The following is a 25,299-nucleotide window of genomic DNA, read 5'->3' as shown; positions in this document are numbered from 1 at the left end:
TCAGAGAAGCCCTGCTGAGCATGATTTGTTGCATTATTTCCCATTAATCAGATACATAAATACAATGTATGGTGTCATCCTGAGGGCAGAAATGCAAAACAGTATTAAACTATAATAGTTTATTATTGATTAGAAGAAATTCTGAAGATAGAAATAACAGAGATTATTAATTATTTATGATTCGAATAATGGTAACATAAAAAAAAATTACGTAATGCAATACTAAAATAATACTTGTATCGTTATTTTTAAATTACATTACTTATGAATGAATTATAACCAGGGCAGGAATTTCTCGATGGTCACGACAGCCATGGATGCTGTGCCCCCTCTGTTTGGCCTAATGGACCTCAAAGGGCCTCACTGGCCTTGACACCCAACACTTTCAGTACAGTTGATGGACACCAGTGTCTTTTGTTGAGATTCTGACTGGACAACATCAAGTGAAACGCTGCACACACAACCAGTGGTGAGTTGGATTTGGAGCCTGACATGAACCGCTGGAAAACTGGGCTATTTCAGTGTGATGCAGCACACACAGCGTGCAAACATGGACAGAAATGTCAACGTAATGTAAATGTTCTTTGATCATGAAGTCTGATGTCACTGTGATTTACACTGCAGACTGAAGTCTCTGTTAACAGACTTAGTATGACTTAGTATCTTAAAATAATGAGAGCCTTCTCAAAATAATTCAGTGACTTTTTCAAGAAAGTTTCTTAACATTTAGGGATACTATTATACAGCATATCAAACGCTATTTAGTCTGATGTCAATGTAGACTGACCTCTAAATGACTTCTAATGTCCCTGTACTTAGTGTTAATAAACCAGGAAAAAAATGAACCTAATTAAAATCATCCTTCATCTTTAAGTTAAACTGACTTAATTTCCGTGGACTTAAAGTTATTGTTTTACTTGATGGCCTTGCTGCCAATGACATTTGGCCTTTGTATCCTCAAAAAAACATCTAAAGCCAAGTGGCCTTGCTCCTGAAACGATGAATTTCCAGGCCTGCTTACGACTCTAATAATTAACACTTTGGGGAATGGGGGTAATTTATTAACATTTATAATTCAGTAGTATCACTCATAAAAATCATGAATATTGTCTGCAGTGTAAATAAGCTTCTCTCTGCAGCTCACGTCTTTGAGCTGTGGTGGTTTTGCTAGAATTCCACGCAGTCTTAACTCTGCTCTCAAATAGCAGTGGGTTACCAAGGCTATGAGCGGGGTCAAAGTGCACAGTCGATAGCTTTGTGTACTGTGAGCAAGAACAATCAGTTCTTTAGCAGAATTTGTTCTGCACATGAATACCTCTGAACAGTTAATTGCTGCCATGGCAACAGAACAGAGAGGGAAAGTGACATTAGGTGAGTTGTTTGCAAGAAAGCGATCCTTCGCAGTGACAGTGTGAAAGTGTGTGCAAGGGCCTGAAATGTGTATGTGAGCGTGGGTCAACATTTTCTCCGTATCACCACACAAGGCATTCAGTGTTGACAAAAGCACTCTTGTGCTGCAGGATTGGGGAAAGTTACTAATGCTGGCAAGATCATAATCTAAGTCACATTGCAGTGAGGCAGTGGTGGGCTTTCACATTGAGGGGATATATTAGGAACAGTTATCATATCTTGCAGTTACTAGGACTATAAAAGCAGGTCAGGGGATTTTATGATAAATAAGGCAAAATATAACTTGCAAAAATGGTGCAAATTGGACATTTATGTCTAATTAACCAATGTAAAACTACACTGTCCAGTTTGGTTTCTTTCCAAGCGGTTATAACACCATAAATCGACGAGGTGTCAGTTAATGCCTGATTATGATAACCTTGAAGGGCCTTATCCTGCTTATACCACTGTCACTGGCCAAAGGACCAGTTAAAACCAGTTAACCAAAATCAAAGTTTTTCATAAGCCATGATGCATTTCACTGGTAACACCTGAGGGTGTGACTAAGACCTGGAACAATCATTACCATACCATAAGGTTCTGTAGCAATGTAAATGTTCACTACAGTAAATAAGATAAACCTTAGATATGACTTGATATATCTTTTAGCTCATGAACTCTATAGCTGAGCTGTGAGCCAGAAAGCTAACAGTATGCTTGCAGTATGCAGAATACTTAAAAAAAAATTCTGAGACTATATTTGGGCACAACAGTGTATGAGCTAAATGCATACTTTCCCATACTTCATCTTATTTGATTATATACAAAACAAATGTCTTTCAAATTGGAGGCTTTAATGTTCCAAATGGGAACTCTTAATTTCAAGTGTTACAAGTTTTAAGATTAACAGGGGCAAATAAATACCAGCCTTCTTTGGATGCCTCCTGCTCTGTGGCAAACCAGCTTAGAAGTGCAATACTGCCACAAGCTGTCACTGTCACGTCACCTTGTGAGGCAGCTGGGTATTATATGCTGTCTGTATATACCTTGCAGTGGTAGACGTATGTCCGCCAGTAGAGATTTGGCAAAACCAATTCCAACATGGGAGCTGCCAAATCTCTACTGGTAGACAGATATCTACCGTTGCACGGTATATAGCATCATAAACTACTAAATTGATGTTGAGACGTTTAACTCAAAACCACAAATGTCAACATTATGGTGGAGCAACAAATAAAGTCATATGTCATTAGAACAGTGCCTGGAAAACATGAATATCTGTAAAAAAAAAAAAAAAAATTATGCCAGTTCATCAGATCTTGAGATATTTTCCTGGATAAGTGGGAATCACCATAGTTACAAGGGTTCATCCTTTGGGCACCATAGATATTTGTATTAAATTTCTTGGCAATCCATCCAATAGTTGTTGAGACTTTTTATTAAAAAATGAAAATGTGTAGTTCATGGTGGCACAAGAGGAAAACTCACCAGTCTTCTGGCTTCATCCTCTAAAGACCACAAAATTTCATGGCAATCCATCACATAGTGACTCGGCTGTCTTACTAACAGACCAACATTGCCATCTCTAGAGCCACATATGTATAGACTAATAAAAGACACAAATTGGAACAAAGTTTTCAAAAGTCAGACAGATCTGAGCAAAACAGAAAATAGATAAAGAAGAAAGCTTCTGCTGCAGAGTTGCCTCTGTACAAATGCTGTGCAGCTTCACACAGCAAGTGATCGGCCATCCATTCTGCATGTGGTCTGACATGATTTAATAGCCTTTGTCTGTGTTCATTGAGATCAGGGCAAAGTGGCTGAGGTGTGAGATGGAGAATGACAAGGCACTGACACATACAGATGTGCCCACACTGGCTCGGGATTATTTCTTCGAAGCGGACAGGGCAGTCTGGCAAGTGTCTACGCACTGTCTGGCTCCTGCGTATGCACTTTCCTGGTGGTGGTATAGGTCAAAAGCTTCATTGGTTATGTAGTGATCACATGGCTACAAGGTCAGATCATTTTTAGTAATTTCACTTGATGCGCCCTCTGCTCGCCTCAGCTCTGGAAGGAAAAACAATCAATCAAATGACTGATTTCTTAAACAGTAATCGACACCTGGAAAATGAAAGAGAAAATATAATTCTCATGAGAGGATAATCGGCCGGGATATCCTGAGTGGGCCTCCAAGGGGATTGCATCATCACAGTGTGCCTGCTGTGATGATGTTATCAGGGACAGCTGCATGGGGCGGAGCCACTGTCGAGGCTCTCTGGGAGCCAAGAGGCAGCCAGTTGCCAGCAGATCCCCTCCACAGAGACCCACCTGCTTCGCATGTCCATTTTGTCTCTAAACCCCTCAAAGGGATTCCCTGAGTCCTCTTCTATGTCCACTGGCCCCCGTGTCTTTGAAGTCATGATCCTATGTGTTTTCATGGCATTGAAGTCATTATCCTATGGTCGTGTCATGCGTTTGATCCAAAAGTTTGTTTGAAGTTTTACGGGGAACTCTTAATGTAACTATTGGTCACAGGCCAAACATATTACATCTATATAACCCAAGGCGATTATTAACAGCCAATGATGAGCCAAACCAATCTCTCCTGAGGTCTATTTATGAATTGGAATTTCTCTGACCAGTGAAATCTACGGTTTATGCACAGGGACATTAGCATCAATGGTTGGCAGTAGCTGGCATGCACAGGGCAGTGCTACTAATTTAATTAAAAGCCCTTGAAGAAGAAGAAGCCCAGCCTAACTTAATACCATCAATTAGGGGTTGCTCTGCCATCTGACTAAAATCCCACACCCCATTTGTGTGATTCATACAGGAAAATATGCCTCTTTGTCTTCGAGGTCAACCAACTCTTTGGAGAAGCTGGCGTAGGGTCAGGAAACAGTAGTTGAGGGTGTAGGAGTGGGAACCAAGGCAGTAGGGCTGGGGGTTGGTCTACCAGATAAGCCATAGCATGAGATCATTTTGAATGGGAACTCGTGTATTTTCATCTCAGCTTATGGCAACGTCTTTATAGTGAAACAGCTGCTCTTAAAAAAGAATTTGATGAAGACCATGAGAGAATACTTTCAGGGTTTGATTTCTATCAGAAGGAAATGCTTCCCAATTTTAGATAGATAGCATATAAAGTATGATCATACAGCAGGGTTATTTGTAGTCCATGATCCAGATGCTTTGATTTCATGCCCACTTTCACTCTGAAATAGATTTATCTAATATTAAAATGCACTCTTCATTTGCCACTCTTTGTTTTTTAAGTTGATGCCAGAAAATTTTGATTTATGATGCCTGTCGAGGATGTGGATTCTGCCCGTTGTGAGAGATGGATGAAATCAAATTTTGGCAGCAAAGTTATCTTACTATTTTTTTTCCTCATATCAGTTTAAAAAACAGAGGATGTTTCAAACAAGGTAGCAGAAAGCCCAGTTGGCATGAATTTGTAACTTTAAAATGGTTTTCAGTTTAATTTCCAAGGTCACAGCAGTCTTTGATTCACACCTGTGGGAACGTTTACAAGTCTGTGATGCAATAAAGGTTTTGATCCAAGTTCATCTTTTTGAGTAATCATTCTCTTACATCTGATCAGTCTCTCGTAGAAGCAATAAACATGACAGGACACTCTCAGACCTTTTGTCTCCTTTCTGAAGCAAAACAGTCTCTTGGACTGAAATGTCTGAATTACTCATTCAAGGTCCTCTGCATTATGATGCCAAAAAATGAGCATGTGACATGCCAATTTGGCAATTGAATTAGGTGCAACTGGACGAGTCACCACACTGTCATTCATCCATGTCACTGTTCAGTAATCAAAGTAATGGCATAACCATTTGTGTGCGATTTCATCAATCTTGTTTTATCAAAGCCTTATGTGAACTGTTATTTCTGCAGCATCTCACAGAAAGGACAGTGATGGCAGATACAAGCTTTGTTTTTGAGTGGCAGGGTGCACCATGGTAGTCTTTCCTCCTTTCAATCCAACCATCCCTGCAGTTTGTCTCCAACAGAGCTCACCATGGAGACTAAAACGCTTTTTGGCTCATGTTGAGAGGAGATCTATGTATGTGAGCAAGTACGTGTGAGTCATTATTAGGAATGTTTTATCATTTTATAATGAAATGGAAACAGCATGTGTGTGAGATTAGGTGAGCAATGAATGCTGCACAATGCTCGGGCATCATCTTCTGTCATATAAAGCTAGGATCGGTAGGGTTGGAGAAACCAGCAAGAGTAAGCCAAAAAACTCCCACCCCCTCCTTTCAGGCCACTCCTAAAGCCACTCCCTCATAACACGTGAAAGCACACTACCTGACTACTGCTGGAGGACGAGTTACTAACCATATCCAACTGCCTCATGTCTCGCTGGCATGAAGCAAAGTGCCTAACATTATCATAATGAACATAAACAACAAACATGACTATTGTTAGTAGTCACAGCCGACGTCATCCAATCATTTGAATAATTTGGGCTGAACGAATTGATTGGATGGCTGTAACATGTGCTTTATTTTTAAACTTAAACTTAAACTTTAGTTTTCTGTCCATCCCATTCTTGTAAATGTGATATCTGAAGAATATTGTGACAGAATATCTTCAGACTTGGCACAAACTTCCACTAGGACTCAAGGATGGACCGATTAGTTTTTGGAGGATAAAGGTCAAGGTCAGTGTGATTTCACATCTGTCCCATTCACATGACCTTGATATTTCAGGAACACCTGGATGGAATTTCTTCAAATTTTGTACAAACGTTTGCTTGGACTCAAGGATGAACTGAGGCTGAGGCAGAATTTGGAAGCCCAAAATCAAGATCACTTTGACCTCACAAAACATGTTTTTGATCATAACCCAAGAATGTGGTAATTATGACAAACTTTAACACATAAATAAAGTACGATAAAATGATATCAGTCCTCTGTACTCCTCTGTAAAAACAGTCTCTAAGTGAAAACAGCATGTTTTTCACTGAAAAGTATCAACTGGAATCACATGTCAATTAGAGATAACTTCAGGTTTGGCATGAACTACACTTCACAGACTTAGTACCTTTTATTAAATTCCTTCAGAGTCTTCACTACATATTTTATATGAGTCTGGACGGATATGGACACAAACTGCTGCTTGACTGGTTGGTAGAGGGTTTGATTTATTGATGGCTGTCAGAATGTCATAAAAATTCCAATAAATATAACAAAAATGCTTATAAAATACCTACTCCAGAATTAATAAAAAAAAACAGTAGGAAGTTCCTTCCATTACGCTTTATTCATGCAGTGCGACTTACCTTAGTGTTATCCACATATTTCTATTCACTTTAGTGCATTATACATATAAACCGTTGCTTAATAAGTCTTGAGAATTTTTACATCACATACTCTTCTGTGCTGCGGCTATGTTCCTCTGTGCGCCTGGCTCTTTGATAGAGAATATTATTGCTTTTTGATTAGTCCCCACTGTTACCACAGCAATATTGCAATGCTGAGTCTCATCAAATGTATCCCGGGCTGGAATGGAAGAAATATTACATTTCCTGTTTTTAATTTTGAGCGAAAAGTTGAACTGGGACATTGGCAGCCCAGTAGAGGAGATTAAAATGTGTGTGACTTCACGTTTTTTTTTTTCTGTGAAAAAGATTTGGAGAAAATTAGGCAGGAAGTATGCGGCTTTCCCTGAAACTTAATGTTTCCCCTGGGAACTGCAGCATTGTTACACTGTTTATCAACTTCATGGACTACGTTTCCACTGAGTATTGTGATCTCTGCAAAAAAGATTTCAGCCTCAGGCATAAGAGAAAAGCATTTGTGTTCTCCAGCAATATTTAACCTTGGCTGAACATTTAAACTTTTTGGCAAGGAGAATTTCTATAGTGGTGCGGATGATAAATCTACAGTACAAAGACCAGTCCTTCTGTGTGTTTTCTCATTATAATTATTTATTAAATTATTTATGGAGAGCTGAGAAATAAAGCACTGCTAGAACATCCAGTGGATGTTAATCAGGACTGAATAAGGATTTCCCGGGGCAAGTAAAATGCAATGTCGGACTTGTAAATCTAGTAACTTGCCTGTCATTTTAGGAAAGTGGTAAAAAAGAATTAAACACATTATTTTTTCCAGAGCTGGTGATGAAAGTAGCTAAGGAGTGAGCCATCTCACTCCAGTTATATACAGAGTTTATGAGCTGAAACACAAGTGAGCATTTCAATTGTCCTAGAAATAGGAGTTGGGTGGCATTAGACAATGTGGGCCAAACTCTAACTATGTATTGCTCTGTTTGCCACAAGTTTGAGAGCAAGGTGGATAAAACAGGCTCATTTTTCAAAGGCACGTCAACTTTCTGAAAGACGTAGCTGCCATAATAAGAGCCAACAGTATCTAGCTTGCATGGCAGCTCAGAGGGCGGATGAGATCTCCTCCTCTTGGGCCTTGTTAGTGCTTGTACAAAAATAAATGCTGAGGCAAATCAGATAACCATAAAACTGCATCCTATGGTGTAACATGTTGCAAAGAACGCGCCTCCATTCATTGTGCACTTGTGATTGGGACTCAACAGAAGAACAGGATTGATGTGTGTGTGCAGTGCTACACTGACAAGGCATTATTTGATCATTTCTAATAAATAAAACAATTTGCATAGGTGCAGGTAAAAAATGACTTTGGGTCAGTAGGTTTCTGACCAAAAAATACATTAATGTTGAACCCTGTTAACTGGATGTTAATTGCTCTTATAGTGTACAAGAATGTATAATGTGTGACTAAGGAATATTGTGCAAGATAGAAAGTTTCTTGACGATTGCTCCAGAGTGTCTAAACCAGTCTTATTCTGATCAATTTATTCTTGTTCTTTCCCCAAGGTCAGAGTCAGGGATCTCCAAATTTACCCATCGTCTATCCCTCAAAGAGCGTGTGGTCAAAGCAGAGAAGACTTCTTCGGACAGACCTCCATCCTACAGGAGACGATCTCTGAGTGTGGACTGGTAAGTCCAAAGACCGTCTCTTAATCTCCTCCTGTAAACGGTGAAAAACGACTGAGAGCAGTTGCAAAACTCACACCTGAGATCTATCATCGTGACTTTAGTTTCTCAGACTGTGAAGATTATGAGGTGAAAAATGACTTCTTTATTTGATATCAGAAGCAAGATTTTGAGAAGGAAAATCTCTCATTTTTCACTGTTGAAATCCAAACTGTAAGCTAACAAGACAACTCCAACTGAGCCTTGCTATGTCTGTGCACAAAGCCAAGGCTGAGGTCGATGAGGAACGGGTGCTGGTGTTAGGGGCGGGGGCAGAGAGTGGGCGGAGTGGTGATAGGGTCCTGCTCTGACTCTGCGTCTGGGTTTCGTTGAAGAGCGCCAAGCAGCTCCAGTGGCGCCGGCTCATCTTGCTCTTGTAAAGCTCCAGTCCTCAGGCAGCCGATGAAAGGAGTTTGAAAGCTTTCCATCACGAGGCTGCCTTCCCGTCCCCACCCATGGGACTCCTTCCCACTCTCCCCTCTTGTTGCCTGGCCTCAACTCGTTTATCTACCCATCCATCCTGCCGTCCGTCCATCTGGCATCCCCCCTGAGCTTCCTGCTATGTGTTCTTGGCTCTTCCTTTATACTTCTCTCACCATTGGGAAAATAGCCCCGGGTTAGAGCGGATCTTACACTTCCTTTGCACTTAATTTTGTCAAGTAAAAAATGTCCAAACAGTCACGGGTCTAAACAGTTTCCAGGTTTCTAATTGCTGTGCGGGGACTACAGTAGCTCTTCACTAGAGTTACTTTGTGGTTTGTGGAGTTACAGGTGTGGGATTCTCTGAGGTCCCATCGAGTCATGCGAGGGCCCGGTGTGAGGTCTTACAAGGTCTTTTGTCGGCCTTACGAGACCTACTGTGTGGTCTTGGACTGATGTTGCGATGTGTGGTCTGCCAGCAGAAATGTGGTGTTAAGTGTATGAGCGTCGGAGTGTATGTGCAGTGTGAGGTCCTTTACTTTAACAGCTCCGTGTTTTCCTCCCATGTTGCTGGAGAGGGGACCTGGCCTTTAAAGTTCAGGCCCTGATTGATGTAGACTGGTTTTAATGAAACACAGTGGGTAGATTGGACATGCTCATTTACGAGAGGGATGGGGGGGGTGGCTCGGCTACAGCTGGATTCTGACTTTCTCCGGGGCGAGCCACCGTTACGGGAGTGTGACTGGCCTTTTGTGACATAATAAACAAGGGACCCCAGGAGGAGAGATTCAAGGTTTAGGGCTGAGTCATGCTACTGGGAGGTGAAACGAGGTCGGTCCAGCTCCCGACAAGACGAGCACAACTTCTCTGGAATGCACAGTCATCAACGCGGTCAGAAGGAAAACACGTGTGCTCATAGCATCTATTGAGTCAGTTACATTTTTGGAATTGTTCGACATTTATAGCACTTCCTGTAGTCTGTCTTATTGTTTTGCTAATTTCTGAGATTTTGTAAAGGTAATTGTTATCACAGAGTTATATTTTAGTATTAATTTACTATTGTACCTGTTTTATGGAATGTGTTAAAATGCCTTTAGACCCAGCTCAGTGTACAGGTAAGGTCTGCATTACTAAGTTGCAATGAGAATTGCTAGTTCTCTCATAGCAAGGCTGTCAAAATTCTTTCATCTTACATTAAATTGTTAAAAATTCAATATTCAAGGTAAGTGGCCTGTACTTGGATGGAGTTCTTCTTTTTCTGAACAAATGAACAACTGTATCACTCAGGGCCAATTCATTCAAGGCAAGAATCCAGTAATGGATGTTTTGCAGTTGCTGTGTGTAGCACACAGGATAGCTATACTACAAAAAGACTTACAAAAAGACATTTGTAAAAATCTGAGGGTAATTTGGTAGAGGGACCTAGGGTGATCTGAGCAACGAGGAATGGCTAAAAATACTTTTGAAGACTGGGAAAGATATAAAGACTAGGGGGAAAGTGGTTTTATTTCAGCCCTTCTAAACTCCACAGGATGGGTTTGCTGACCAATAATTTATGTTGGAAATGTCAGACAGCAGCAGGAACATTTTTACATGCTTGTTTACTCATTTCAGGGGAAAGTATTAGAATATATAATAGTGTTTAGGCTCATCGTTACCTGTATCACCAAGACTATGTCTAAAGAGGGACCAAACAGAATTGCCCATTATAGCAAAATATGGCTTAGCGGTGATAAATACAGGGAATGTCACAGCTGTGTGATTGATTAAATATTAAAGAAAAGTACACCCCTTGCGGATTTAAAAAAATAAGTGAAATCTTTGTTAGAAATAGTATTTAACACATTAGCAAGAGTCAGTGGTGAAGGTGAGAACTTTAATAGGTCATAGGACTGTGTTTTCAATCATAGTGATGTAATGATCTGGCTGTATTGCCACAATTACTAAATGTTTATTTTGTTTGTTCTATGTGCATTTACTGTGGGCCTTGGGGCGTTTTATAACTAAAGATAATAAAACTGATTGCTTGTGTATATTTAAATACATAAAAACTTTAATTACAAAAGAAGAAAATTAAATAGAGGAGAAACTTTAGAGTCAAAAACTACACGTGTGATTATCAGTTCTCTTTGTTCTCCTTTTTTGTGCTACCCCCCTTCCTTTCACTCTCAATTCAAAACTTTTAAGAGTAAAGTGACATAGAGATTATATTAAATACCAAGCTGGAAACCTACCAGCAGCCCTCGGCAGTAAAGCCGTCTCAGGTGGCTTAACACTTTACTATCTATTTAGTGGACCATTGCCGTTTATGTCGATTCAAGTCGGATACCCAAACAAACTGTGACTATTAAGGGAATTCCGAGCCAAGGCAGCCCATATACAAGCTGGAAACAGGAGCTGTTTTGTAGCTTTATCAAAGTCTGCAAGAGCTGGCAGGGCCTTGGGAAAATGCGATAATAAAAGATAATGGCAGTGTTATTGTTATTGGTAATCATAGTAAATGGGCTCTAGGGTATGGGTGGAGAAAGGAGTAGCAGGAGGGAGGGCAGAGGGAGTGTTAAAGGGGAAATAAGAGGGTATATGCTGCCTGTTAAAATTGCTGAAATAATATTGACACATTTTCTTCCAGGAAACTATTAGTATTAATAATTACAATGTACATGTGTGACGTCAGTGGGCAAAAAAATGGTGGCCTTGTGAGATTTCCATTGAGAGACTACTGAATAAAAATCAGTGTTGATTTCTGGTTCTTTAAAAACCATTTGAAGATTTGATTTCAACTTAGTTTACTGCTGATACTGTATGTCATGAGGGTAATGTTTTTCTCAGCCAAGGACCCCTGACAAAAGAAAAAGTATACAAGGAACCCCCACATGTATGTGGCCCAGAATAATTTGATGTACTTTTTTCACACTTCTCCTTAGATATGTGAAACACAGAATACACAGAACACCTAAAACATAAATACTCATACATCAAGAGAGTGTTTTCACTCTTAGTCCATCCTCTACATAAAGTAAAATGCAGATTCTTATTATTTGGAATAATATACAATAATTAAAGCTGCAAGCAGTGATGATTGGGCTCTGTCTGCAGGCCAGGACTCTGACTAAACATGTGAAGGCTGGGGCAGATTTGGCAATGTACAACAACTTCGTCTTTCATGGTAACACATCAAAATTCAGCTCCATGCCATGGACGCACTGCTCAAGGAAAATGCAATAATTAAATTGTTTTTCATTGCAAAGGTCTCTGGATTGCACACACTGATTTTTAAGCCGAAGTGATTAATATATTAGAAGGAGTCTGTGAACGTACAACACTAGTAAACTGTAAAAAATGGTGACATTACAACTTTCTGTTGGGTTTAGGCTGTTCTAAGAGGCTCTTTTGTACTGCTCTTTAGGGGGCGTGACCAAACCATTTTGCCACGCCCATTGCCAAAACCCATATGAGACAAACATTTCCATCTTTTCTGCTTCTTGTACTAAGTTTTATTTGTAAAACACCTTCAGCCCCTCAAAAATGCAAAAAAAATTGTGACATTTTGCCCACATAAGTTTCAATAGGGTGCTCGGGCCATAAAAATATAAAATATATATGTATGATATAAATAACATAAAATATAAAATAGGGCTAATAAAAAAATAACAATAATTGGCCTAGTGTGGGATTAAATTATGATAGGCTTGTTTGTGGAAAGGAAATGATTGTTAAAAGAGTGATCATAAAATATAATACAGTCTTTTGTAATATAAATTTATAAATACCTGTTTTTTATATCATAACAAGTGAAATGAATGAATCTGAAAACTTTTCATGGACCCCCTGGCAGAATGCCACAGACTTCCTTCGGACCCCAAACCCCTATTTGAGAACCACTGCACAAAGGGAATATTTTGCATTATGAGAACATCACTTCAATAACTAAACTAATAGCCTTGTTTCCTGTGCCTGACATGGACACGGGAGACATCCAGTAGAGTCTGAGAGTCGATACCGGGGCTGTAAAGGGACACTGGTTCTGTTCCAGCATATGGCCGGTAAATAAGTCTTTATTTCCATATCCTCTCATGGTGACAGAGAGGGAGTTCCAGCCCTTCGTCAAAACCCCTGAGCACAATGGAGAGGCAGCCACGTATGTCGGCCAAGCAGTTTTTATTTCCCATAACAGTTCCCCCGCAGTACGCCTGGAGAGGAAACTCTATACATAAGTACTTAAACATCAACGTGTACTGTAGAATTCAAACCATATCCACTTGATAAATATAAGCTGAAATTTGAAAGAGTGCAGTAGCCTGTAAGTGTTTGATTGTGATGTGTGTGGTTATGCAGTTTGCGCTGGAGGGTTTAAATCCTCTCCATCCCCTGAAGGCCCCTCTGCTCTGCCTGGTGCCACCCTGTCTTCAGGGATAACTCGGGGCTGACAGCACTCTGAGGATGACGTCTTAACTCCGGTGTCAGGAGAGAAACCGGCCTCCCCTTCCCATAGCCGATATGTTAACACACACCCAAACCCACACACACACACACGCATACACATACAGAGTGGTATAATCTCATGTCTGCAGGTCTGATTTTCTCCTTGATATTCATGCTCACACACATACATGTGCAAACACACATTGTAATAGTTAGCATTGTGTTGAGTTGCGTATGTAAGCGGGAGTGGGGGTTACCAAGTGCTAATCCCTATGAACTGTGCACAAAGGGAATAAAAAAAAAGAACTTAGAGAAAATCACCAAAGTCTTAGTGGAAAAAGAAGGGCAATGCTCAAGGGGCCCGGGTGTAAAGTGGTTTTGGACAGTGTGCCACTCGCCTCATTTGGTTCTAATTTCATTTAATATTCCCCACAGTTTCTTTTTCATCCTCGCTTTAGATTTTTCTCCTTTCTTCTGTGGCTGAGAGGCGAGCTGTCAGTTCAAACGAGACGGACAAATGAGGAGGTTATAGATCCCTATAATTTTTCTCCTTAGAAATTCTGATCAGAACATACTGTTTAAGATCACTTCAGAGCGGGACTGATTCCCGCTGGTGCTGGAATGTCTGACATTTTACTTCAGCTTTGTGGCTGGATTAAAATGATATTATTCTTAGACTGCATTAAATAACAAAAATGCTTTAACACAGATAATGGTGTAGGAAACTATTTGAGTTAGATATACTTCATGATAGGATATAAACTAGGTGTAATTTTGGCCTTTTTCCCACTTTCCATTGAATATACATCACAAACTAGAAGAGTGCACTCAACAAACTGCAGATCTCCACCAGGCAACAGATGATGAAACAACTACTGCAAAGTTGCAAAGTGTTGTATAAAGTTTTTGGGTAGTATAGTGTAAGTTTTTTTTTTTTTTTTTGATGTATGCAAAGTTTTTATTAGTATTGTATAGTATAGTAAGTTCAGTTTCCTTTAAGATGCATAGAATAGTGTAAAGGTGTTGAGCATCCCGACTTCACCTAACTGTGTAACTTTAAGAAAGAAACGGCAAATGGGAAGAAAAATTCAAACTTGTCAATTGAAACATAGTTAATTCAACTTTTTGTTGTTTATTGAGAACATTACAAGCAACCAGGCAGCTTTATGGAAATATAATAGATATAGAAATGTATATTATCTATTTTTTTTATTGGTGACTAATATGGAAGCCTTGCAGATGCATCACATAGACAACAGAGATTTAGTCATCTCATGTTGTGTCTAACTTCAGTAGATCATAACATGTCAGGTATGAGATTTTCAGTGGATGTCAGTTTTTGACTTAAGTTTTGTCTATCTTTCATTGCAAAAATTTTCTTTTTTAAGCCGACATGAACAAGAAATCCTTAAAGTGCTTAGGAAAAAAATGGGAACTTGAACATCTGATCAAAAGCTTCAGAACACATACAGGACTAAATCATCCTTATGGTTAGATTGTTTTCTACCCCATCAGAAATGACATTAAAAGTTTGCACTGTTTGATGACACTCATAGAAACAAGATTAGTTTTTATTGACAAACCCTTGAGGAATTTGGAAACATGTTTACCAGAACAAATCTCTTTATTCGTGCTGTTACAGGTGTACTGTTAAGTTCTTACTTCAACTGCTTCTTGGCCTGCAGTATTAATTTGTTGAGACTGGCTTGTTGGCGAGATGAGAGACTGTAGATTCCAGTCCACATGAGGGAGCAGGATTTCTGCTTACCTCTCTGCTTTTGGACAGACCCTGGGCTATTCTTTCTTACACACACACACACACGCATGCATGCACACATAAACAAACAGACACACATAAACCCGCTCAAATGCGTGCCCAGTCACAAATACGTGAAATTAAGGAGATTAAGTGAATTAAGTACACACCCACACATACATATAATCACCTACGTGCACAAAAATGAACATGCGTAGCTTCAGACATGCGCGCACACACACACACAAACACAGGCACTCAAATATTTACACGCACTCACACACTGTGTTCTCGACTCTGGATGCTGTGGGCTGCACTAAGGGAGATTTATGAGGCTGGCTCCCTCTTGTCCTGTGTGTCTCCGACTTGATACTCTGGTTTCCACTCCAAACCTCAACTCAGCACACAGACACAGAGAGACAGGGGGTGGAGGGAGGGAGGGAGGGAGGTTGACTAAAAGAGAGAAGTAAGGGGTGGAGGGGGGGTGTCAGAGAAGACTTAAATAGGTAAGAAGAGGAGAGGAGGGGTGGAGGAGGAGAGAGTGAGAATGATTGAGACTGAAGTAGATGAAAAGACAGACTGAAAAGATGATGGAGACAGACAGCAAGAGTGAGCGACAAAGAGTCCTGAAAACTGGACTGTGGAGTTGGAAAGAGAGGGGAGAGGGAGAAGTTACGAAATAAAACGAAAAAAAAATCCAGTTAATGTAGTGTGTCCGTGTGTGTTTTTTGTTTCTGTTTGTGTGCAGACACAGACAGTCGGTGGGGTCAGAGGGTTAGCGTGGCTCCATGTGTTGCTTATAAGCTGATAAAAGAAAAGCGAGGCAGGGGAAACTGCACCCCTCTGCCTACTTTCTGTGAGTGTGTGTGTGAGTGTGTGAGGGTTGTATTCGGGGTCAGAGGCAGAAAGAAAATCAGCTGGGGACCCTAGAGGCTTGCGGTTTGAAACTAGTCTTGGAAAATAGTTTACAGATTGAGATAGGAAGCTCAGGTAGTACAGAGCTCCACGCCCACGTCAATACAATGGAACAGAAGCTCTGTGAGAGCCAATAAAGAGTTTTGTCAATTCAGAGGAATTCTTTACACTTTCTTTCTCTTATTTATGATTTTCTTTTTCCCACTTCTAACTCAATGTTTTGATCAATCGTTGTGATTCTCACATGTAGCTCACCCAGCCCTTGAAATTAAGGATGTGATGGGATAATACATAACAATAGATTGTCTGTGTTAGTTCTAGGGGAGCAGCGAAACTCATCATTACAAATGAAATTGTTTTCATGTTGTCCGTCCTTCTGTATGTACGTACAGTGTGAATGTGATATCTCAAGAACGCCTTGGGGGAATTTTTTTTACAAATTTGGCACAAGCATCCATTTTGACTGATTAGATTTTGGTGGTCAAAGGTCACTGTGACCTCACAAAACTCGTTTATGACAAAACACAATTTTCAGATAGGATAAAATTATGAGGTGATGGCATATTTATATACAAAAGGTCAACAGTCAACTTCACTGTGACATTTTAATGTTCAGCTCTCTGTTCTCTGTAAAAATAGTCTCGAACTGAAGTGCAGGAAACAAATTGCATAACGTCCGTGACAGACGAGTGAGTCAATGAAGCGATGCGAGTTACTGAAACAAAGTTATGAAACTATATTTATCATGTAAAATGAAAATAAGCACTTTGATTTAGGATAGTGCTTGGAACAGCTACAGGACACTGAGAAAGAAAATTTCGAGCCCTGTGTTCACCTCGTCCAGTCTGATTATGCACCAACCTCTGTTAAAAAGTCATCTTGTTACTGTCAGGATTTAAAACTGTCTCTATCTTGGCTGCTGTCTGATTTCACGTCGGTGTCTGATTGACATGATCCACCTTCATCTCTCACTGGGAATCCCAGATGAGGAGATCTTCATCTGAAGACTCAGTGTTCTTCAGATATTCAGTATGCAGACTCAATCTGGGAATGTTTCTGTGACTTCCTCCAAAAGAAATAACAATTTCATGATGGGTTCTAATTGCCATTGACATGGACATTTACAGTAGCTTTTCCTATATGATTCAGCCTAAATTTTTTTTATTATTATTATTTTCCTGATTAAATCAGTGCTTTAATAAGTGTGCACATATATAATGTTTGTGGACATTCATGAGTCTACACACACTGATGTGAGAAGAGTTTGTGTTAAGCTGTGACACAGCGCCACTCTGTCCACTTTCTATGCATCCATCCATATATCCATCCAATTAGGAGTGTATGTGTGTGAACATGTGTGTTATCCTTTTTAAAAAGGATCTATTGCAGTCAGGAGAACACCCCCACCCCAACCAGCTCCCTCCATCCCCATCCCAGATAAACAGCCGTGGGACTTTAAACATGGCGCCCGGCCGGCGTGTGACTGAGAGAATGGGCCAACTGGTGGCTTCAGTGGCCAGGGGTCGCCCCCGCCCCTCTCCTCTCGCTGGCTGGGTGGGTGGCATATGGCGGCCCAGGCAGGGACCCCTTTGGTGTGACACACACACACACTGAGAGACACACAGAAGGCCTGGAGCCACCCAGGCTGGGCCCACGATCGCCGTGGGAGACATGGTGTCACCAAGCCTCTGACAGAGGAGGGGTTGTGTGTATGTTTGTGTGCGTGTGTGTGTGTGTGTGATCCCACCTTGGAAGCACCTCCCCCCCCTCCTGAGAACGTCGGCCGCTGCCCGCCACCACATCCCCATGGTGACTCCGCTGTTGTCTCTGCTCATCAAAATTAGAGAGATTTACCTCTGCGTGCACACACAACACATGCACACACACAGAGCCAACAGGTGGCAGGCCTTGCTCGGCACAGCAGGCCCACTTCAAAGGTTAAACATACAGCGGACCGCCCACTCTTTCTCTGCCGTTCTCCCAAGGGAGCGGGAGAGAAAGTGAGAAGAAGAAGAGGACAAGATAAAAGGAGAGACAGAAAAGAAGACTGTGTAAATAGGAGAGAGATAAAGGGCAGTGCGAGCGTGTTCATGTGGGTGTATGCAGTAGGGGATAGTGTGTACCTGGTGTCCACAGTTTGTTCTGACTCCCCAGTTATGCTCACAGCTCACACTTCAAAGTGGGACGCATAAGTAAAAACAGAATGCCTACAGTCTTTTCTAGTTCACATACTTTTTGACTAACTGTGACAAACAGCAGATGTGAAGGAGCCAACCTGGGTGCCAGTGATCTTAGCACAGACTTTAGTGGATCACGAAGAACCAGTGGTCTTGGATTTTGACACACAGATGGGGAGGGAAGGGTATCAGTAACTGGAACCAGTTTCTGACTGGTCAGTGCTGAAATATCATCAAGCTACTCGACAGACATTACTGCTATCACTATTTGTCTACATACACAAACAGCTAACAGGATAAAATGTGGGCTTATTTTACTAAGTTTGAAAATGCAGCTAAAGACATTTACTCAGTCCCTAAGAATATTTGGATGTAACCTCTTTGTAATTAAAATCAATTTGATTAGTAATTTAATCACATTTTTTTCACTTTAAATGTAACTAGTTGCATGTAAGTCCCCTCAAGCCATTCTGTTGCTGCATGAAGGCAACAGAAGAGGTTTTTCATGTTTTTTTTCATCAGTTGTGAATCACAGGGGTCATTCAGCATATAGTCATGAATATACACACACAAAAAAATTAGGCTGATGAGTCCAACAGCATGTGAGATTAGCTGTAGATCCATTGTTCAGGCGCACACGTACGCGAACAATTGTATTTTTATTTTTTTTCACCAAATTATGGCAAGTAGTATGAATGAGAGTATCGATAAGTATCTTACTGGTAAGCAGTACCATCCCTACAGACGAAAGAGGCTACAAGACAGCAGCCTGACTCACTCACCTCTGAACAACAGTGACATGCAGAGCACCATCTCAGTACACCCAGCTTATCAAAAAGCAGAGCTTGAGGCTACAGCGGACAGTGAATGACCAAAACTGGATGACTGCACAGTGGAAAATATTGTGGAGCTGGTTTAGATCTGGTGTAAACAAAAGAACCCGTGGCTTTATCCTGTCTGGTATCAGTCGTGCTGTCTGCTGCCTGTGGTGCAACAGGCTCGGTAATGTTCTCTCAGCACTAAAGAGGCCGCTTGTTATCAAAAGAACATCGTTTGAATACACACAGTGCTCTGTGTTAATAATCTTGCTGATCAGGTACATTGCTTCCAGGCCAGTCTCCCACTTTTCCAACGCACATCTGGTAGGGTAATCCATCCGCATCTCGCTGTGTGGACACCTCGGGGACGAAGTGAAAGGGGATGTTTTTAGCAAATGTGTACCACTGAAACATTAACACACTCGTGCACACACCTGATACATCCTTCAATAAAATCTCGTCCATAAAATATCCCCCTACACTCTTAGAAATAAGGGTTCTTCCTCAAGGGCTGAGGTTCTACTCAGAAGCATTTGCTTCTGAAGAATCCTTTTTTGAAGAAAGAGTTCCACAGGGGTTCTTTGTAAGACTGAGGGTTCAATTAAGAACACTTGTCAAAGACCCTTATTTTGGAAGAAAGAGTTTTTCAAGGACTGAAATCCTTGGGTTCTAGATAAAACCATTGGAATGTAAAATTGTTCTCAATGGAACGTCCTGGGTGGGGTCTCGGAAGAACCCCCATGGTGGGCTCAAGATAAACCCCTTGGGTTCTAGATGAAACCTTTGCAGTATAAACAGGTTCTTGTTAGAAACCCCTGGGTGGGTTCTTGTTAGCTAGTTAGACGGTGGAAAGGTTCTGGAGAGAAAACCCCCTAGAGAGGGATCTGTGTGGAACCACTGCACCACAGAAGTATTCTCCGTAGAACACCTCTTTCACAGATGGTGAAAGAGGTGTAACCCTGGTGTAACCCTGTATGTTGGTTTCTAGGTAGAACTCTCTGAAAGGGTTCTGAAAGTGAAACCTTCAGAAAGGTTCTACCAGGAACCAAAAAGTTTAATGTCTTTATGATCATTGTGTCAGTTGGAGATGGTTTATTCTTTATTTATTGTATTGTATTCTATGAGTGAGTGTTTTTACTGTTTTGTCTTTTCTGTCCTGTGATGGCAGATTCCAATCAGCCATGTTGAGATGAAAGTTAAGTGTTGTACTCTATGGGTCTCATTAACACCCTTATTTGAGTGACTCTGATTGTCTTCTTGGCCATAAACTCATGTGAAATCTCTACATAGGACTGTGCATACGCATGCGTATGATTTATATGTAAGCATGAGTGTGTATGTCTGCATTTGTTGTGTTGCCATGCCAACTTGGTGTGCGTGAGGGGCTGCAGGTCACAGTGTTGGCGTGGCCTCATGTTGCCTATAAGCTGATAAGAGCCAAACAGAGAGGACGGATATATGAATTCTCTCTCTCTCCCCCTAACTCTCCCTCCCTCTCTCTCTCTCTCTCTCGCTAACTCTCTATCTCTCGCCCTCTCTCTCTCCCTCTCTGTGCGTCCAGCAGCCTGCCTGCTTCCAGCCTGTCTGGTGCCAAGACTCAGATTTCAGAATTTCCTTCTACAAGCCACATTTAGAGCAGCCAGCGTACGCTCAGTTTGTGTGTGTGTGTGTGTGTGTGTGTGTGTGTGTGTGTGTGTGTGTGTGTGTGTGTGTGTGTGTGTGTGTGAGAGTTTGTGCAACTTTCTCCTCTCACTGTCTGCCTCTCTGACCCCCGCCTCCCTGCTCTCAGTGAGCACTGTCCTTCTGGTGCCGCTCTTTGCCTTTTCTGTGTCTCTCTATCCATCTACCTTCCTCCAGTTCTTTGTTTGTTTTATGGGACTTGACCTATGCAGACAGCCAGTGCAATACATGTCAACTAATATGAATGGTCATTTGTGCCTGTGTGTAATAAACACGATTAGACACACACTAACATGCAGCAGAGATTTATGTGTTCTTGTGGCAGTAAACTAGCCCTTGTGAGGGGTTTGCAAAAAGGGGGGTCCTCCTGTCAGCACACAGCTGACCTCGGGGACCCTGTGACACGCTGCGGCTGATGGCAGAGGATGGAGTCGGGGTGTTAGGTGGAGCAGCAGGAGAAAGGTGGTGGAAAAATGAAAAAAAAAAAAAAAAAATCATAAACCAGGAGGGTGCAGGAGATGTTAAAGAAGAAAAGCTGTAATAAAATCTTTCTTGCCTTGAACATTTTTGCAGGCATCCATATATAGTTTCATTGTGTGTTTGTCACTTTAAAGGGATAGTTCAGATTATTTAAAGTGGGGTTGTATAACGTAGTTATCAGTAATTAGCGTTTTATCTACCGAAGATGGCAGTTGATACACCCCCAGTCGGAGAAGCAGCAGAAGTACTAGCACAGAAGCTAAGTAATATACTGCTGTGGACGGGGTCAGCAGGAAAACATTTTAGCCACCTAAAAAAAAAGGCCAAGCTAATAAATCAATATCAGTTTAAGTGTATCTTATATTTAGAATATTTCCACAGCTTTACCTAATCAGACAGCCAATAACACAAACTAAACACACTCCTGTGCCACCCATGTGTTCTATGAGGTAAAATTTTTGATTTTGCCAATGGAGTCTGGTTGAGCTAGAAGGAGTGAGGGAGGGAGTGTTTGTGATATTTGGGGTGTGTCACCCCCAAGATCCTGTAGTTGATAAACTAACTATCGATAAGTGCCTCATACAACCCCACTTCAAATAAACCAAACTATGCCCTTTAATACATTTATATTGTTGTTTCTAACTATCAGACAAACTTTCTTTGTGCTGCTAATTTGGGCAACGATGTGGGGAGGTATGCAACAAAATGTGTTACTCCAGACAGTTTGTTGGGAAAAAAGTTTCCATTGTTTATAGTTTATATGAAGTTTATCTATATTTATAGAAGTGGGAAGCTCCGGCCAAGAACTTCTTTTCTGCTTAGGTCCCGTTCCTCCATTACCCAATAGAGCTGAACATTTAATTGTCTTTAAATAGTGATTTTTCCTCATTTGTCCCTTAGTTGCATCAGCAAATGTCAAGAATGCGTAACGCCACATGAGAGGCAGAAGGGGTAGAAACAAAAACAAATTGTGCGTGAGAGACAGACGTGAAGAGAAAAAGAAAAACGTGGGAGAAACAACAAAAATGAGAGAGAAAATGAGTCAGAATCAAAGAAACTTAACTGGTGGTGATGAGTAAGAAGAAAACATGTATCCAGACCATATTCTGACTAAATCAAACCACCAGAACAAGACAGGTGTCTGTTAGTTGTGGATGATTTCATTGCTCGCTCAACACGATGGTCAGAATTGCATTTGGAAATTTAATGTTATTGACAGCTGAGTCAGATGTCTGTGTTTCCATTAGTGTGAGTGTTTTGTTTTTTTGTGTTTGTGTGGTTACTTCTGTGCTGTTGACAGATTGGATGGATTCATCCTTTCTTACAGTTCTGAACGTGTCATTTATTTTGCAACATAAACTGGGAGTCACCAGACTAAGCAACATTTTCCACTCCGCTGTCAATTTTCAGATTTGCTTTGAAGTGTTAGAGAGAGGTTTCCCTCTGCCCACCACTGTTATGAGCTGTTATGTGCATATTTGTGGCTGCCTTTTAGCTTGCAAAAAAATCTCAGATATTCTGTGACGCTGGAACCAACAATTTTCTTTCAAAATTTCTTAAATCAAAGATCTTTCCATCTTGACTTTTTGTGAAACGCAAACCGTCTAGACTCTGTCTGCGTGTTTTATGTGTAGTCTTTGTTTACATGTGACTCACTGTCTGGAGGACTGAACTGTTTGTGTAAACAGGCCGATATAACTAATAAGGCGGATGCTGTGTGTATGTGTGTTTGCAGCTTGGGGGTGTTGATTGTTTGTTGGGCTGATGCAGTCTTACTGTAGCAGGCCGGGTGTATTTGATGTGGGATTGATCGGGGGCCAAACATGGAGTCTGGCTTCAGACTTTGGTTTCCCAGAACAACTGCTTCCTGTTTCCCAAACCTGGTAAAAGTGTAGGAAATTTTGTGACATAGACTGTGTGTGCGTGCATTCGTGCATGTGTATATTAGTGTGTGTGTGTGATTTCTTTGAGCTTTGATCTCTGGTCATTTATTCAGATTATTGAGGCAGTGGTAGTCTAAAAGCAATGCCTTCAAGATGGTGAAGGTGCTGATGATATAGTAGACATGTCTGGTATCTGTCACTCCTATAACTTCTACAACCAACTTCTGTTATCAATTTTCAGTCAGTTTAAAGGAGCAATATGTAGCAATCGCACGTGCAAAAAATGAGTACTGCAGTCCAAATAGCGAGTTGGAGCCAGGATAGCATATTAAATAGGTTAAAATCCTGTATAATATACCGTATGATCTACAATTGAAAGAGGTGTTTCCTCCTGCCCCCTCCTTCTCAGACTCAGGGACACTCACGCAGGCTGCAGGAACACCACAGGAGCGCAGCATATGCACAACATTGTAAACTAACAATAACAAGTGAGGACAAATCCTCGAGTGTAACTGTGTCGACTGTTTATAACTGTCAACTATCTGTCAATGTAAAGTTAAGTCTGATATCCTGAAAAAAAATGGCCACTACTACAAAAACAAACATATTTTAGTGTACCATTTAGCTGTAATACCCAAAAGAGTACAACCAGGCATTCACCATTTTGTGGGTCTGTCCCATTGCGTTCAGAGGTATTTTGGTGTGTACATGTTGATAACGTCCCTTGGAAATAAAAAATGATTGTCGAGCTTCAAGACAAATACACATATCTCTGGCAATGCCAGGCTAGGAATCTGCAAATCCTGATTCAAATTACCTACATAAGAATGAGTGACAGGAAATGATGCATGTATGTAATCCAGCATTGACATTTGTAATTTCATCAAATCCATATAAGCCTGACAGTTTACTGCTCACTCTCCTTAACACCGTATCCGAGATGTATTACTATGAATGCAAACCAAACATTTCCTACATCTGCTGGTTAACAATAAAAGCATTTAACTAACAAAACACGGGGTGGCTTTTATTGTGAAGCAGTCACAGGAAGTACAATGTATTTGTCAATGAGGTTAACCATGGTTGTTGATCAAATATGCATCTACATCGATATTTACTGCCAGCAGATAAGTGTTAGATGTTGCAGGGAGTAATGGAACAAGAAGGAGCAGCCTCAGTGAGCTGTCAGATGATTGAATAAGGTGTCAAAAGCATATGGTCATTATAATCGTCATCAGCTTATAGTATCAATAAATGTTGAATTTGTGTCTTACCTTGATATAGTATGATTTTGTATTGCTTTTTCTCTGTTTTTTTGTGTCAGGACTGTCTTTCATCTTTCTCTAGGGTAGGGGGCATGTCATTGGGGAATGACATCCCGATCTCACGTGTAGGATGCAGCATCTCTTTGAAAGTAAAGGCACATACACAAACACACACACACTCACCCCACACACCACGTTATACACTCCCTAATGTCGTCAGAGAGTGATGGGGCACCGTCCTGCCGACAGAAAAAAGTTGTCTGTTCCATCTCAGGCAAATAACAATAAGCCCGGGGCTGGATTCCAATGGGCTTTCTCTTTGAAATGGGATACCGGCACACGCATTACAAATATATCTCTTGTTTTATCTTCCGGGCCAGGCCCATGGAAAAATTATTCCAAATACCTGCCGCGCTTTATCTGGAACCCTGGAATAGGTTAGGCCCAGCCGGGAACACGAGGATGTCTAAAATAAGGCCTCTATTACGGGATAGAGTGGAGATGGATGGGACAGAGCGGGAAGGGACGGGGATCGGGGGTATTTTAGGTGTATCGGCCCTGTGAAAAAGGGCTTGTTGCGGGGGCTTGGAGCTGCTTTAAAGTCTACTATGTGGGCCGCTGTCAGCTGTCGTACAAACTGCATGTGATGGGGGAGGGTTTGTGTGTGTGTGTTTGCTCGTGTGGGCTCACACGTCCATCGCGGAGCGGGAGTATAAATAACATTTTTCCTACAGATGTTCTCACCTTGACAAATCTGTTCTTGGCCTGTGTGATACTTCTTGGCATATGGCATGATGGCCCAACGTAACTTAACCTTTATTTACTTTCCTCAACCTCTCCGTGCCCCTGGTCAAACCATTGCTTTTTAAGAACAACATTTACATTTGCGGTATTTAACTGATGATGTTTTCCAGAGTGACTGATAATAAGCATGAATTTCTCAAAGACTTGAACAGGACACATGGAGACAAACGCTGACTGCCACAGGGATTCAAATTCTGATCTTTTGGTTACTGCAAGGTCATTTACTGATTAGGTTGGCAAATGCTAAAAGATGTAACTGCTCC

General features: G+C 41.1%; 1 protein-coding gene across 2 annotated transcripts in view; it reads left to right on the top strand.

Annotated features, from left to right (window-relative positions):
• Positions 1-25,299, top strand: part of ankfn1b (ankyrin repeat and fibronectin type III domain containing 1b) — a 184,431-nt gene that overhangs the window by 128,846 nt on the left and 30,286 nt on the right. For both annotated transcript variants that reach the window (XM_084741297.1, XM_084741298.1), the window contains one exon: positions 8,258-8,380. In XM_084741297.1, coding sequence (XP_084597423.1) covers positions 8,258-8,380 — 123 coding nt within the window. The remainder of the gene's footprint in view (positions 1-8,257; positions 8,381-25,299) is intronic.

Source organism: Lutjanus erythropterus, chromosome 17, assembly GCF_056507025.1.
Source record: "Lutjanus erythropterus isolate fLutEry1 chromosome 17, fLutEry1.hap2, whole genome shotgun sequence".
Taxonomy (NCBI): Eukaryota; Metazoa; Chordata; class Actinopteri; order Lutjaniformes; family Lutjanidae; genus Lutjanus; species Lutjanus erythropterus.
This window is presented reverse-complemented; position numbering and strand designations above follow the sequence as displayed.